Source organism: Octopus bimaculoides, chromosome 13 (assembly GCF_046866305.1).
Source record: "Octopus bimaculoides isolate indiv1 chromosome 13, ASM4686630v1, whole genome shotgun sequence".
Classification (NCBI taxonomy): Eukaryota; Metazoa; Mollusca; class Cephalopoda; order Octopoda; family Octopodidae; genus Octopus; species Octopus bimaculoides.
In genome coordinates, this window is record NC_142940.1 from 47,319,639 (window position 1) to 47,335,623 (window position 15,985).

At 37.6% G+C, this 15,985-nt stretch overlaps 1 protein-coding gene across 43 annotated transcripts in view; it reads left to right on the top strand.

The window, feature by feature from the left end:
* Positions 1–15,985, top strand: part of LOC106869699 (E3 ubiquitin-protein ligase MYCBP2) — a 185,766-nt gene that overhangs the window by 157,562 nt on the left and 12,219 nt on the right. For all 43 annotated transcript variants that reach the window (XM_089361720.1, XM_089361741.1, XM_089361724.1 and 40 more), the window contains 14 exons: positions 847–1,064; positions 1,670–1,834; positions 2,540–2,680; positions 4,433–4,579; positions 5,387–5,477; positions 5,678–5,811; positions 7,276–7,341; positions 7,968–8,207; positions 8,484–8,654; positions 10,601–10,707; positions 12,010–12,163; positions 13,821–14,107; positions 14,759–14,846; positions 15,472–15,591. In XM_089361720.1, the coding sequence (XP_089217846.1) occupies positions 847–1,064; positions 1,670–1,834; positions 2,540–2,680; positions 4,433–4,579; positions 5,387–5,477; positions 5,678–5,811; positions 7,276–7,341; positions 7,968–8,207; positions 8,484–8,654; positions 10,601–10,707; positions 12,010–12,163; positions 13,821–14,107; positions 14,759–14,846; positions 15,472–15,591 (2,129 nt within the window). The remainder of the gene's footprint in view (positions 1–846; positions 1,065–1,669; positions 1,835–2,539; positions 2,681–4,432; positions 4,580–5,386; positions 5,478–5,677; positions 5,812–7,275; positions 7,342–7,967; positions 8,208–8,483; positions 8,655–10,600; positions 10,708–12,009; positions 12,164–13,820; positions 14,108–14,758; positions 14,847–15,471; positions 15,592–15,985) is intronic.

Consider the following 15,985-nt stretch of genomic DNA (forward strand, 5'->3'; position numbering starts at 1 on the left):
AAATGGACTATATACCTGTTGTAATTTAGTTATATATACCTGTTGTAATTTAGTTATATATACCTGTTGTAATTTAGTTATATATACCTGTTGTAATTTAGTTATATATACCTGTTGTAATTTAGTTATATATACCTGTTGTAATTTAGTTATATATACCTGTTGTAATTTAGTTATATATACCTGTTGTAATTTAGTTATAAGAATATCTGAAGATGGAATTGTATTCCGAAATATCATCGGACTATAGATAACTAAATTACAACAGGTATATAGTCCATTTTTTGTATTTTAGTGCATTGTTGTACCATTTAAATCTTTTTATTCATTATATATATATATATATCCAAGCTGAGAGAGTAGAACAATCTACGCTACATAGCTAGTTTCCTAGCTAGTTGCTAACCATGAGCTATACATAAATTTTTCCAGCTTATCGAAGTTTGATATGACAAAGGCCTACAGCTTACGATGTCAATAAATTATTATTGTTCCTGAGCATTGTTTTTTATGCGTACCACAAACTGCTCAATGCTTGTAAACTTCCAACACCTTGATCCTTGAATCTTACAATTATATATATTTATATATGTGTGTGTGTATGTGTGTATTCTTAGTAAGGAATCAATGTAAAGCAATGAGACACCACATCTAAAACACTCTTTGATTGTGTATCTGCCTGTCTGATCAGGGCTGACATGAGGTTGAACAACAACACTCCGCCCTATCAATGTAGTGCTAAGCACCACCCCAAAACAATTCTGTTACACTCTTCATATGGTCGCAAGTTGTAAATTTTAAGTATCGACACCACCATTATTGTTGTCAATATTTTTGTTATTTCAGACGGTGGAATGTCATTATTGAAAAACCCTTCAGCAGCAATGAGTCGGTTGATCAGCCTTGTTGACAAATCAAAGAATTCTCGGGACAACGGCCACAATGAGAAAACCTTAAACCGTCCTGTGATGGCGTTTGTAGTTCAGCGTCATGACTTGGATAATCTGCAGATTGCCATGAGACATGCATTGAGGAAAGCTATCTGTAGAGTGTTTGCAATGCAGGTAAGATCTACAGGAGTCTCTATCTTTCTATCTATCTGCTTCCTTTCCGTTTCTCTGTCTCCTCTCTTTTGCTCTCTCTCCTTCTATCTGTGTGATATTCAGTTTGAATGACAAATAAACAAATAAGCTGTTCTTCTGAGTACTGTAGTACTCTTTCAGAGGAAGATGATAGCAGAAAGAGTTGGTTCTGTAGTGTAAGTTAATTAATAGTTTTACTTTTTTCCATTAAAAGTCGGACTCAGTAGAGATGGTTAATGTAATTGTTGACAGAAATGCTGGTAGTATAGTGTGAGTTAACTACTACTATGCATTCTTGTAGAAAGACATTAGATTATTTTAGAGTATTAGATTAGATTATTTTAATTATGTGGTGATACATACCCTTTTTCATCTCTCTTTATCTTTGTCCCTGTGTTTTCTTTTTGTATCTTTTTCTCCTTTATTTCTTTTATTTCTCTAATTTTTTTTTTTCTCTGTGTTTTCAAACTCTTTTAATTCTGTAGCAGTATCCCTGAAACGGAGACAATTTCTTTTAAACTTCTGAATTTCTTATTGAATAAATTCCAATAAATAATAATTTGTGGTTTTCTTCCCCCCTTTTGCAGGGTTTAAACTGGTTAGTGAGGACCGTCACCCAAGCAACTTGCATCCACGACCTGCTCTGGTTTTTTGTGTCTTCATTGTCGCCGACATATGATGATGACGAGGAAGAGGAGGAGGAAGAAGCTGAGCAGCAAGTGAAAGAGAAGAAAGAACGAAAAGACCAAGAGGTTAACTAATTCTTTCCCACCTGCTCTCAAATTCCTGCTCCCTCCTTTTGTTTTACTAATCATCCCTGCACCATTGTTTCACTGAAACCCCTTTAATTCTTAAAACCCTTAATCTTGTCTGTGTCCTAGCTGACTGTCATTGTGCAATGAACCAGTGCAATTTGAAACTAAGTTTCAAACAGTTGCAGTGGAACTAACTGTTTCGGTGATCAGTTTGCAGTGATGCATTGTAAACTTTGACACCAAGAAATAAATGAAAAGGGAATTAAACAGAACCAGATTTTATTTAATGTTAGAATTTTTTTTATTTTAGTGTTTTTCAATCAACCTTGTTGGGTGATTTGCCCAAACCAATGTAATTTTTCCATGCCAGATTTCCTGACCAATGATGAGGCATGATTATCTCTGGTCTGGGTTTTAGTCAGATTGATCTTTTGCTTGTTGAAATATCTCAATGGCCCATGTCACAAGTACAGATGATAGTAGTTGTTCATTAACCAAAGTAGTTCAGTTTGAGTTTTTGAAATGCTAAAATGGTTTTTTCACGACTCACTTGTTTCAGTTACAACACATGGTCTGGGATCAAATCACTTGTTAGGCTGTACATCTTTTGTTAGTTTATTTCTTTTCTTTTTGTTTTCTTTATAGTAAATTTTTTTTTGTTCAATAATTAAAAACAAAATGTATTCTTTATTTTTTTCTCAGGATGTTCCTCTTTGCGATCATCCTCTTGCTGATGTTGCAATAGCTGGAGCAGCAGTCCACCCATTACCTGTCACCTTCCATACCCTTTTGCAGACAGTTGCCGATGTTATGATGCATCTTCCTCTTGGCACTAGTCTCCAGGTAAGTTGTGCACTAACATTACAAACATACATACACACTCTTTTACTTGTTTCAGTCATTTGACTGCAGCCATGCTGGAGCACCGCCTTTAGTTGAGCAAATCGACCCCAGGACTTATTCTTTGTAAGCCTAATACTTATTCTATCGGTTTCTTTTTGCCAAACTGCTAAGTTACGTGGATGTAAACTCATCAGCATCGGTTGTCAAGCGATGGTGGGGGGACAAACACACATACATATATATATATATACATATATACAACGGGCTTCTTTCAGTTTCCGTCTACCAAATCCACTCACAAGGCTTTGGTGGGCCCGAGGCTATAGTAGAAGACACTTGCCCAAGGTGCCACACAGTGGGACTGAACCCGGAACCATGTGGCTGGTAAGCAAGCTACTTACCACACAGCCACTCCTGCGCCTATATATACGTGCATATATATAGTTAAACTTCTGCTTTGATCCCTTGGCTTAAATACCATTAGCCCTCCATAGTTCCATCAGCTTCTTGTGCCCCCTTCTGACAATTGTTACTATTATTCTGGTCTTACCATCATCTAAATTATTATCATCATTTAATGCCCACTTTTCCATGCTTGTATATTCAAATAGAATTTAACGTGGCAGATTTTTCTGTGGTTGGATGCCAATTCTCACTCTTTTCTAAACAAGGCAATACCCACTTCCATACACACACATGCGATGGGCTTCTTTCACCTTCCAGGTACCAAATACATGTGCAAAGGACTGTTTGACTTGGGATGATAGCAGAAGACACTTGCCTAAGGTTCCTCACTCTAGGACTCAACTCAGAAGACTTGCATGGTTACAAAGCAAGCTTTTTAACCACACAGCTACATCTACCATTATCATAATCACCATCCTTCTTACTCGTTACCGGTTTTCATTTTCTTTGTACCACTCTGCCCTGACAACATTGACAGCAGTGGTGGGGGGGGGGCAGCTTTTTCCTCCATCCATCAGCCTCTCTTTCCTTCTCTCTGTTGATAATATCTGCCTTCGATTTCATTAATATCCAGAGTGCTGAGTATGTGTATCTTTTATTCTAGTGGTTCCCAAACTGTTTTGGGCTGCTGCCCCCTTGATACCCAGGCCACATTCCTAGTGCCCCCACCCAAACTAACCATCACTGACATAGACCTCTTTCTGAAGCAAATTCAGCGCAACTGTATTTTACAAATAAGATGTAACCTAATGAACCCATTATTTTGTTGTTTTTACATGAATCGCTACCCCATTATTGCCCCACTTTTTTACATGTATCGCTTCCCCACTATTGTTCCCCTTTTGACATGAATTGCTGCCTCACTATTGCCCCATTTCAGTGCCCCCTTGGAACTTTCCACCACCTTCAGGGGACAGTACCACCCACTTTGGGAACCACTGTTTTATTCTTTGGAGAAGGTAAGGTTGTCTAGTGAAAGATGTTTGTGTGTATGTATCTTAGCCTCATGTTCAAGCAGTTTCTCTCCTCAATCACAAGGTCCTGATTTTGATCCCTGAAAGAAGGAAAGGCAAAATTGGCCTTGGCAGGATTTGAACTTGGAACATAAAAAAACTGGAAGGACTGCCACAGCATATTCCCCCCCTCCCCAACACTTTTACAATTCACCCAATCTAACAATAATAGCATTTTACTTTTCTGTATTCTTTGCTCATCATCGTCATCATCATCATCGTCATTATCACCACTGTTATTGTCACTGTCTTCTATGTTTTGTGTCCTCTCCAGCAAATGGCAGTACGCTGCTACTGTCTGCGTTTCACTCAGGCTGACCACCAGTTTCTACACGAGAGTCATGTTTTCAGTAACATTAGTAGGATTTTGGTTAAGTCTGACGACGAAGACACAGAAGATAACAACACTGAAAACGCTCAGGTTTGAACTTTAAAAAATTTTTCTTTTATTAATTTCCAGTAGCAGGAAGCTGTTGTTTTGTGTTGGTGGTAGTTTAGTGTAGTGGAGGCGCAATGGCCCAGTGGTTAGGGCAGCGGACTCGCGGTCATAGGATCGTGTTTTCAATTCCCAGACCGGGCGTTGTGAGTGTTTATTGAGTGAAAACACCTAAAGCTCCATGAGACTCCGGCAGGGGATGGTGGTGAACCCTGCTGTACTCTTCCACCACAACTTTCTCTCACTCTTTCTTCCTGTTTCTGTTGTGCCTGTAATTCAAAGGGTCAGCCTTGTCACACTGCGTCACGCTGAATATCCCCGAGAACTACGTTAAGGGTACACGTGTCTGTGGAGTGCTGAGCCACTTGCATGTTAATTTCACGAGCAGGCTGTTCCATTGATCAGATCAACTGGAACCCTCGACGTTGTAAGTGATGGAGTGCCAACAACAACAACAACAACAGTTTAGTGTGTTTGCAAGTAGCTTGGTATGTGGAGGTGTGGTGGTGTGGAGATTTTGAGTGTGAGATGGGAGTAATTTGAAGTTTATGTGTGTTGCTAGGAATACTTTATGGTGTGTGGATAGCTGGGTAATTTGGTGTGTGGCCAAAATATTTATTATGATGGTGAGAGATTGTAGATAATTAGGGGGAAGTATGGAAAAGTGAAGTGGTTTAACCCCCAGACAACCCATGTTGGGCACATGCCTTACTAGGAATGTATCACAAGTCCATGATACTGTCTTTAATTAACATTCTCTATCATTAATTAACTGTGTTTTATTGTTACCAGTCAACAAGTATGCTGAGTCTGTGGAAAGATTTGACTGCATCAGCTGACATCAGGGCTTCAAGTCGACAGAGTATGATTGCCAGTCTAACAGGTGAGTAACCGTTTATTTCCTTTTGAAAGAAATTAATTAATCTGTGGATCATTTACATCACACAGATACTGAGTGTTTTATCTCTGAGTTGCTATGGCAGCGAGTGCCACTAAAGTCTCACACCAACTACTGACTGTTACAAAGACATCTTCATCATCATCATCATCATCAAATGTAACTTGGTGTTTTCTACATTTCAGATTGTTCAACGGAAACGTTTTGGGAGAGTGGAGATGAAGATCGCAACAAGTCTAAAGTTATTAACGTTGTGTGTACAGCGCAGTGTCATGCACGGTTGATAGCTGCACATATAGATAACACCAGAGACTTAGCTGTAAGTGTAATTGTATGTTGTATGTATATATATATATATATATATATATATATAGATATATATATATATATGTGTGTGTGTGTGTGTCTGTCTATGTCTGTATGGGTTTTGTGTTCTTTGTCAATGTGGAGGTTGGTTTGGGCTTTTCTCCATCTTAGTCCTTGTACACAGAATACATCTGAGCACCTCTACCCAAGCATCTCTACAGTCTCTCTGGACCTACTTTTTGCTGTTCCCTCAATTGTTGCAGCTCTGAAATTTTGAATCTGATAGAGAGAGGACTTATCTGGTGGCTTGAGGTCTAACTTCTGCAACTGGAAGGAAGAAAGTTTGTGCTTGATGGTAGTGAGAACAATATTGTCTTAAGACACGAGCTCTTTGGCCACTTGCCTGGGGTCCACACAGATTCAGTGGCCCAATTCTGATCAATGTTTCTTGTGGTTTGCTGTCACAAAACGAATGCTATAGAGTCCAGTGCATTGATTTGCCCAGGAGCCTACAATACTGTTAAGATTATAATTACAATGAATCTCTTTCATAACATACAGGGCTACCACTAGTAATAATGTATTGAACTGCACACAAGCAAAAAAAAAAATGTACAACCTGGAGTACTGATGGCTTCTAGACAGAGAGGCTACACATTGATTAATCTTGAAAGATGGTGCAATACTAATTGCATCTTTACTATCATCATTGTTACTTCTGCTTTTTCCATTCTGTCATTTGTTGGATGGATACTTCATGAGGTAGTGACTCCTGGACACTTTTCTAATGCCAACCCTTGATTTTTGGGTAAGGTACTTTATTCCACATCTTCACATATTGAACTGTGCCCTGCTTCACACACCCATAAAGCAAGATGGCAACACGTGGGTTTCTGTAATTTAAGTAAACTAATAAAAATGAAGTGAAAGACAACTAACATACATATATGTGTGTGCTCGCGCGCACACGCACATACACACAGTATTTACTCTTGTCTAAGTCGCACATTTTGTACATGACTATAGTAGCAGTACTTTGATAACAAAAGTCAATGGTATGACTTATACACAAGGTTAATTAATCTTGTTTTACGGAAGTTTTGTATCAACTTCTGTTTAATATGGAGTGCAACTTTTACATGAATAAACACAATACACACATGCTGTCACACATGCGCATGTGTGTGTAGACATGCACACACAAACACAGATATAGCTGCTTGCACCGCTGTGACTAAGTTCAGTTCATAACCATGTGCTTTCAGGTTCAGTGCCTCTGCATGGCACTTTAGACAAATGTCTTGTATTGTAGCTCCGGAGTAACTAATGCATTGTGAGTAAATGTTTTAAGCAAAAACTCTCGGAAGCATGTTTTGTGTGCAGTGGTGATATACATCTGCAGTCAGCTGATTTTTTTCTTCATCTTCTATAGCCCATGTTACATGGATCTCATTATTTGTCTCCTTGTTCATTTCAGAATAAAGTCTCATTTATCCAGTTCTTCTGTGGTCCTTCAGCTGAGGAGATGAATAAAATACGTCAGGTAAATTATGCTCATTCTTTATTACTGTATTTGATGACATTAAAGGTGTTCAGGTATATTAGATGCATCCCAATTTCAGTAGTGCATATTCAGGAAAGAGTGGGCATCAGGAAAATAATTAGCTTGTGGGAGGCTCAGCTTTGCATACTGGTCCTGGGGTAATTTTTTTCGCCACCTTTTTTTCAGAAGAAAAAGGTACATCTTTTATGCCACTCATATCGTTTCCTCTTTATTATTTATTTTTGGTTTCATCATCATCATCGTTTAACGTCCGTTTTCTATGCTGGCACGTGTTGGACGGTTTCACTTAGGTCTGGAAAGCCAAGTTCGAATCTGATCTGGCAATGTTTCTACAGCTGGGTGCCCTTCCTAACGCCAACCACTCCAATAGTGTAGTGGGTGCCTTTTATGTGTCACCAGCACAGGAGCCAGTCAGGCAGACCTGGCATAAACCACATTCAGATAGTGCTTGCGATGTTATGACAAATATTGGTTTCAAAGTTTGGCACAAGGTCAGCAATTTCAGGGGAGTGGGTAAATCGTTTTCATTGACCCCAGTTTTTGACTGGTACTCATTTTATCAACCCACTTATAACAAACCGTTTCCTTTTCCTTTCTACTTTTAGGTTGAAATTGAAGCCCGACATGTTGGTTGGGTGAACTGTTATTTACCTGATCAGAAGTGCCGTTACATGAAGTTGGAGATGAAGGGGCCCGACAATAGCCTTCGTCTGCGACAAATCAAGGTGTTGGGTGAGATTGAGGGCTGTGACTGTCGCATAAACAACATGAAGAATCCCTTGAAAATGCAGCAGGATAATTGTGAAGCAGAAACCCTAAAAGTCTTTCGTTTATTAACATCACAGGTAATTAATTGATTAATTAATTATTGACTTACAAGATAATTAAATGAGCTATCACTAAACAAGCTCCCAGGCCTTCACCTGTCACTGCCTCAGAATATTAACTGATAGAGTGAGGGACCTGCTTCATAATTATTAACCAGCTGGAAATAGCTTCCAAATCTCCCTTAAAACCTATTTTTATGTTTTAGTTGTTTCACTCATTGGTCTAAGTTATTCTTGTGTACACCTGCATATTGTGTACTCCTGCTTATATCTTTTTGAAATTTTATTCTCCAGGTTTTTGGTCGTTTGATCACAGATGATTGCACTGAAGACAAAGTTGAGGAGAAGAAAGTTAGCGAGGTTGATGGAGGAGAGTCTGGTACAGCACGTGACAATGATCTCAAAGAACACATGTTAGGGATCTTGTTTAGCCGAGGTAGCAAGTTGTCCCATCTACAAAAACAAGTGAGTGACACACACTGAACTTATCTTTCTTGTTATACACACACACACATACATATATATCCCCACCTCCCCAGTTATCATCATCATTTTAACACCCACTTTTCCATGCTTGCATGGGTTGGACAGAATTTATTGAAATGGATTTTCTACAACCAGATATCCTGCTTGTTGCTAATCCTCGATTGTTTCCAAGTAAGGTAATATTTCTCCCTGACCTGACATGTTTTCTTGGAAGATTGAAAATGAAAGGCAGCACTTGCATGATGGTAACACTTGTTTACAACTACCACTTGATGTCAAGGCAAGGAGACCATGCACTCTCACACACACGATGGGCTTCAGATTCCGTCTATCAAATCCACTCACAAGGTGTTGGTCGGCCTGGAGCTACAATAGACACTTGCCCATGGTGCCAACCTGACCCTATACATTTATGTGTGTGTGTGTGTGTATATATATATCATCATCATCATCGTTTAACGTCTGCTTTCCATGCTAGCATGGGTTGGACAATTTGACTGAGGACTGGCAAGCCAGAAGGCTGCACCAGGCTCCAATCTGATCTGGCAGAGTTTCTACAGCTGGATGCCCTTCCTAACGCCAACCACTCCGAGAGTGTAGTGGGTGCTTATATATATATATATATATATATATATATATACACTGTTGTGTCTGGGGAGAGTCATTCTCATTTAGTGCCTTATAATTTAGCACACTCACCAGTAAAATTTCCACTTATTTTTTTTTTTATTTTTCTAAAATTTTCATTGTGTCTTGACTCTCAAAACTATTGGAAAGGTTGCAAGATGCAACGAAAATTTTCGAAGAATAAAAAAAGAAATAAGTGGAAATTTTACCAGTGGGTGTGTTAAATTATAAGGCACTAAAAGATAATAACTCTCCCCAGATACAACAAAATATGCTTCAACACACGAACTCACATAAAGAATCTTGCAAACCAAGTCCCAAAACGATATATATATATATATATATATATATATATATATATATATATATAAAAAATGTTAGATTCTGGTCATTAATATATACATGCATTTGAGAGGGTGCTGAAAAGTTCCTGGCTTTGAGATTGTTGCAAAAGGCCTGGTTGGAGGCCCAACCTTGCAAGTTCTTTTATAGGGCTTAAAAAGCCTGAAGGACCATTGCAATAAATGTGTGAATCTGCGAGGGGAATATGTTGAATAAAATCATAATTAAGTGATCCTCTTGTATTTTCATTTAGCCAAAGCCAGGAACTTTTCAGCACCTTCTTGTACATACATGCACATATATATATATATATATATATATATACACACACACACACACATGCACATACATATATATTATCGTCATCATCATTTAACATCCGCTTTACAGGCTACCATGGGTTGGACGATTTGACTGAGGACTGGTGAAACCAGATGGCTACACCAGGCTCCAATCTGATTTGGCAGAGTTTCTACAGCTGGATGCCCTTCCTAACGCCAACCACTCCGAGAGTGTAGTGGGTGCTTTTACGTGCCACCAGCACAAAGGCCAGTCAGCCGGTACTGACAACGGCCATGCTCAAAATGGTGTATTTTACGTGCCACCCACACAAGAGCCAGTCCCGGGGCACTGGCAACGATCATATATATATATATATATATATATATATATATATATATATATATATATATATATATATATATATATATATATATATATATGTATATATAGGGAGGCACTGAATGTCTTCTAATATCTATAGCTATTACACCACTACAAATACCATGTATCAGTTGTCTATCAAGAATGGCTAGTCAGGGCCCTACATAGAACAGTACAAGTGACTGAAAGTGAAGTATTCTTGTTGATTTCCTATCCTGCTCCCTTTATCGATAAACCTACATATGATTTGATATAAACATAGAAATCTAACCTCTGTCTGTCTTGTTTTCCAGGTATGCTCCCATATAGTACAGGCTATCAAGAAAGAGACCCGACGTGTGAGAGATGAGTGGGAAGCCAGTTTGTTAAATCGATCATCTACATCTATAGATGGAAGCAGGTGAGTTCGATGTTTAGTTGGAATTGACTGATCAGTAGATCAATCGATCAATCTCACAGTTTATCATTCAAAATCTTCATTGGTAATATTTCTAGAATGATTCCTTGCAGAAACTTAGTGTTGACTATAATATTTTATGCATACACACACATATGTGTGCTTGTATATACATACATTTTTTTCTATATCTCTACTTTCCTTTTCTACAAAAGGTGCTCAGACTCTGGATAAGGAGTAGACAACCACGATATATATATATATATATATATATATATATATATATATATATATATATATATATACATATACAAAAATAAGAGGAATGACCGGCAAAAGTGGACTCCTATATGCTAGAAATAGATGCCGAATCATCTAACCACGAAAAATATGTTCTCAGTAAAAGTTTAGCGACACAACAGACTATAAAAGGGCAAGTCAAATGAAAAATTACTAAATAAAAAAACGATTAACCTACGTACCATGGTTTCACCCGTTAAAATTTACATAAGTAAATATCTGCTGGATCATCAGCGTAGTCTGTTGATTTATAAATCTTCGGATTTTTTTTAATATGCTAGACCACTGGTTTTAATTGATTAATATCAATTTCTACCCTTATTAATAAATTTTATATATATACATATAAATATTATACACCCACTACCTGTGTAATTTTTCTATTATGTCTTGTCTTTATTCTGTTGTTGTTTATTGCTTGTTTATGTCTACATCACTGCCCTTTAAGTCTACTCACTTATCCCCAGTAGCGTTTGCCGTTGACACCACCTAAATGAACAATCTTATTGATAATGGTGTGAAATTGTGTTGATTTGTGACAAGTGTGTGATTTTTGGTGTGTTGCTTTGTCATCTTCCTGTGCAATTTCGCTCTCTCTTTCTTTCCCTCCCTCTCTCTCTCTCTCTCTATATATATATATACATATACATGCCTGCCTTTTTGTCTGTTTATATATATATGATAAGAAGGGTCACCATTTCACCTATGGTCAAGGTGGTTTGTGGTTGGAAGGATTACCATCTCACCTATAGTTGGATTGTTTGTGATAGGAAGGGATAATGACCATCCAGGTGTTAAAGCAATTGTCTTAACCTATGAACCATCTGATCAATGCTAGAATGGATAAATTGACGTAAAATGGTAAAAAAAAGAATTACATTTATTATTAAAATAATCAGAATTAAATGCTTTTGTGTGTGGATACAGCATAGGGATTGAAAAAGAATCAGAACTTTGTAATCAGTTATGGTTACTTATTTTGTCTGTCTGTCTGTGTGTCTATAGGTCTTCATCTGATGTTTACTGCTTTGAACTGCTCTCCATGGTTCTAGCATTGAGTGGATCCTCAGTTGGCAGGAATTATTTGGCTCAACAAACAGGACTACTTCAAGACTTATTCAGCCTCCTCCATACAGCATCTCCGCGTGTTCAAAGACAAGTAAGATCTTTTGAACTGACATTCTTTTCCATTTTGTCTTTCTTTTTCTTTTTTCCTTAATTTTTTTTTCTATTTCTTCTGATTAACTAAATAGCTTTTTTCTCTTTTATATGAGTTGTCAGATAGATTTGTTTTTTTTTTTTTCTACTTGGCACTCCATTTATATACGTCTGGAAAGTGGTAAAGCTTATTCAAATTTCAAAAATGATAAACAAAACTTGTAAAAGAAGAATGGAGCTATAAAAAACCCGTAAAGCACTATAATAAAAAATAATTTTCATATTAATTCAAATAACTTTGGAAATGTTTAAAATGAATGGAAAAGAAATGAATTTATATGACAAGCCAATATTTATTTCTTGTTTTATTTCATTAAATTGTATAAATGTATTTTTTATTGTTGCTGTTTAACCACAAATTAAAATCTGATTGAAGTAGACTTGTGGTTAAAGTTAATCTAAACATGGCCATACCATCTGTTTAGTGAGGACTCTACGACTGCATTGGTTATTGTTTTTAGCTAGTCTAGTGGTTATGGAGATACTCCAGCTTTGGCTCATTTACATTAATTTGCTGTTGTCATTTTTGGGGAGGGGTCTAGTCGATTATATCACTTGACTGGTACTTAATTTATCAACCCCAAAACGATGAAAGGTAAACTCGACCTCGACAAAATTTAAATTCAGAATATAAAGATGGACGAAATGCTGCTAAGCATTTTGCCCAGTGTGCTAACAATTCTGTCAGCTCAGTGCCTTAATAATAATAATAATAATTACAATAATAATTATAATCCTTTCTACTGAAGACACAAGGCCTTGAATTTTTGTGGGAGGAGACTAGTTGATTGCTTCGACTCCACTGTTTCACTGGTGTTTAATTTATCAACTCTGAAAAGATGAAAGGCAAAGTTGACCTTGGTGGAATTTGAACCTAGAACGTAGTGATGAGCAAAATACTGCTAGGCATTTCATCTAACAATTCTGCCAGTTTGCCGCCATAACTTAAAAACAATAACAACAACGGTTTCAAATTTTGGTACAAGGCTAGCAATCTTAGGAGGAAGGAGTTGATTACATTAACCCAAACACTTGACAGATAGTTTATTTTATTGACCCTGAAAAGATGAATGGCAAAGTTGACCTGTGCAGAATTTGAAATCAGAATGTAAAGAGCTGGAAGAAATAAGCATTTTGCTAAGTGTTTTGCCCAATATGCTAAGGATTTTGCCAACTCAGCATCATCTTCCATATTAATAATAATAATGATTTATTTTATTGCTCCAAAAGCAACAAATGGGTTAGTTAGGGGTTTATAATAATCCTTTCTACTGTAGGTACAAGGCCTGAAATTTTGGAAGGGGACTAGTTGATTATATTGATTCCAGTGTTTCACTGGTGCTTAATTTATCGACCCCGAAAGGATGAAAAGCAAAATCGATCTTGATGGAATTTGAACTCAGAACGCAGTGATGGATAAAATACCACTTAGCATTTCATCCAGCGTGTTAATGGTTCTGTCAGCTTGCTGCCTAATGGTTCTATGAGCTCGCTGCCTAATGGTTCTGCCAGCTCGCCGCCTTGGTTTATGATAATGATAATTGTTGATGCGTGCAGGTGCAGATATTCACCACCTGTTCTTCAATTTGTTTTTTCAGGTGACATCAGTCATCAGAAGAGTACTTCCCGATGTCCATCCCCAAGCTTTGGCCGACTTACTTCTCGTGCCGAATCTACCACCCACAGACTTCAACATTATGCATTCGACGAACAAGCCGTCTGTCGAAGAAGAGTTTGATTCTGAGAAGCCTTGCATCCTGGATGTATTTTTGGCCTGCATCAGTAAAGCACTGGCTGTCCAGACCAAAGTCAAAAGTAACCAGTTCCAGAAAGGCATCACCACCGTTACCTTAGCAGAGTGTCTGGCTGAGCACACATCTAGCAGGTAGGTTGTGGTGGTGGTGGTGGAGTGTATATTGTGTTGGGAGCGTAGTGGTGGTGATAGTGATGTGTGTTACTGTAATGGCTGTGTGGTAGTAGTGATGTGTGTTACTGTGCTGGCTGTGTGGTAGTTGTGGTGGTGGTGGTGGAATGTATGTTAGAGGAGCATTGTTGGGATCTGATCTGGCGTGGTGGTAGTATGACAGTGGTGTGTTGTGTTAGTGTAGTAATGCTGTACATTGTGTATTGGCGATGCTTGCCGTGTTTTATGGGTGGTGGTATGTGTTATTGGAGTGTGGTGGTGTCTACTCTAAGAGTTTGGTAGTGGTGTGTATTGTGGGACATTAGTGACTGTGCATTTTGTGTAGTATAAAGGTGGTTGTTGAAGGATTAGTGGTGAGAGCATATGTTGTAGTTTGGGTTTTGTCAAAGTTATATGGGTAGTGGTGATTAAGGGCAAGCAACTTAATAATTATGTTAATAATAATAAATCTAGTTTAATTATAGTTCTTTTATTATTAAATTCAGATTGAGTTAATTATGTTGCAGTTCACTGGAGTTTTACTAAATTAACATGTAAACTTTCTATCTTATATATATATATATATATATATATATATATATATATATATACTTAATATATTTTCTTTTCCAGAGCCACAGGTCCAAGATGGTGGCTGAGAGGTCACATGACAATGTGCCAAGCTGGTAACATTATTGCTCTGCTACAAGACATGGCCAAGGTAACCTGCTCTTTGTGTTGTTGACAATACTTTATCATGTTATTGTTGGTTAGCCTCAAATCATCCCTAATTGAGCAAACCTTTCCTGATGTAAGACATTCCAGCCATGACTTTCCCATAACTTTTTTTTCTTGACACAATGTATCTAAGGTCTGGGACTATATTATCTAATGTGTACCTTGTCCCTCCTTTAAGACAGAAGAGTGTTTGATAGAGATTTAGCTGCTATTTCTAGCAGGCTGAGTGACACTTTAGAGGCTCTCTCACTGGTTCACTGTATCGTGTACTAAAAGAAAATTTAGTGGCCCTGTTGCTTGATAACTGGTGCTGGTTTGTTTACATCCTTGCATCTTAGTAGAACAACAAAGAGTGACCAATAGAATAAGTACCAAACCTCTGAATAAATACTGGTTTTGATTTGATTGACTGAATCCTTTGATGTGGTGCTCCAGCATGGCCAAAGACAGTGACTGAAACAAGTAAAAAAGGAAAAGAATTTGTACAGAATAGCTCACTCCTCCTCCTGTTTTTAAATTCATGTGTGTGTGTATGATACATGCACACACACACACACTCTTCTACACATGTATTTATATGTGCGGTTGTGTATTGCTATATTTGCCAGGGTCATTTGTCGGAGGCATGGGCAATGGTCAGCAAAGCAGCTATAGCCGAGGCCTTGTTATCTTTGACAAAACTTGATGAGTCATTGCGGCTTCCACAGGCCTGTATGAAAACTCCTACAGTAAGTAGCCATATTTTCATATTCTGTATTTCCATCTTCTTATTTATCTCTCTCTATCAGTTTTATAACATTATATAAAGATTCTGTTTATTATGTAATGCGTCAAAATGTTATTCAAGCAATCAAGTATGAGTCCACAGTGTAATTAACTTCAAGAATTACCATTTTTATTTGTGCATGACTTGCACCTATATACAAGTTTCACACGCAACAGGCTTTGTACAAGTTCTGTGATCAAGCCAATGACAGCTGGTGGTAAGCAGTTTGCCACTTAGTTATTTATAAATGTCAAACCTTTAATGGAAATGAGTGATAAATCTCTGAAAATCATAAGACATCAACATCAAAGCTATCCCTCGTTATTTCCTGATAGCTTAAGCAAGTTTCTCTTCTC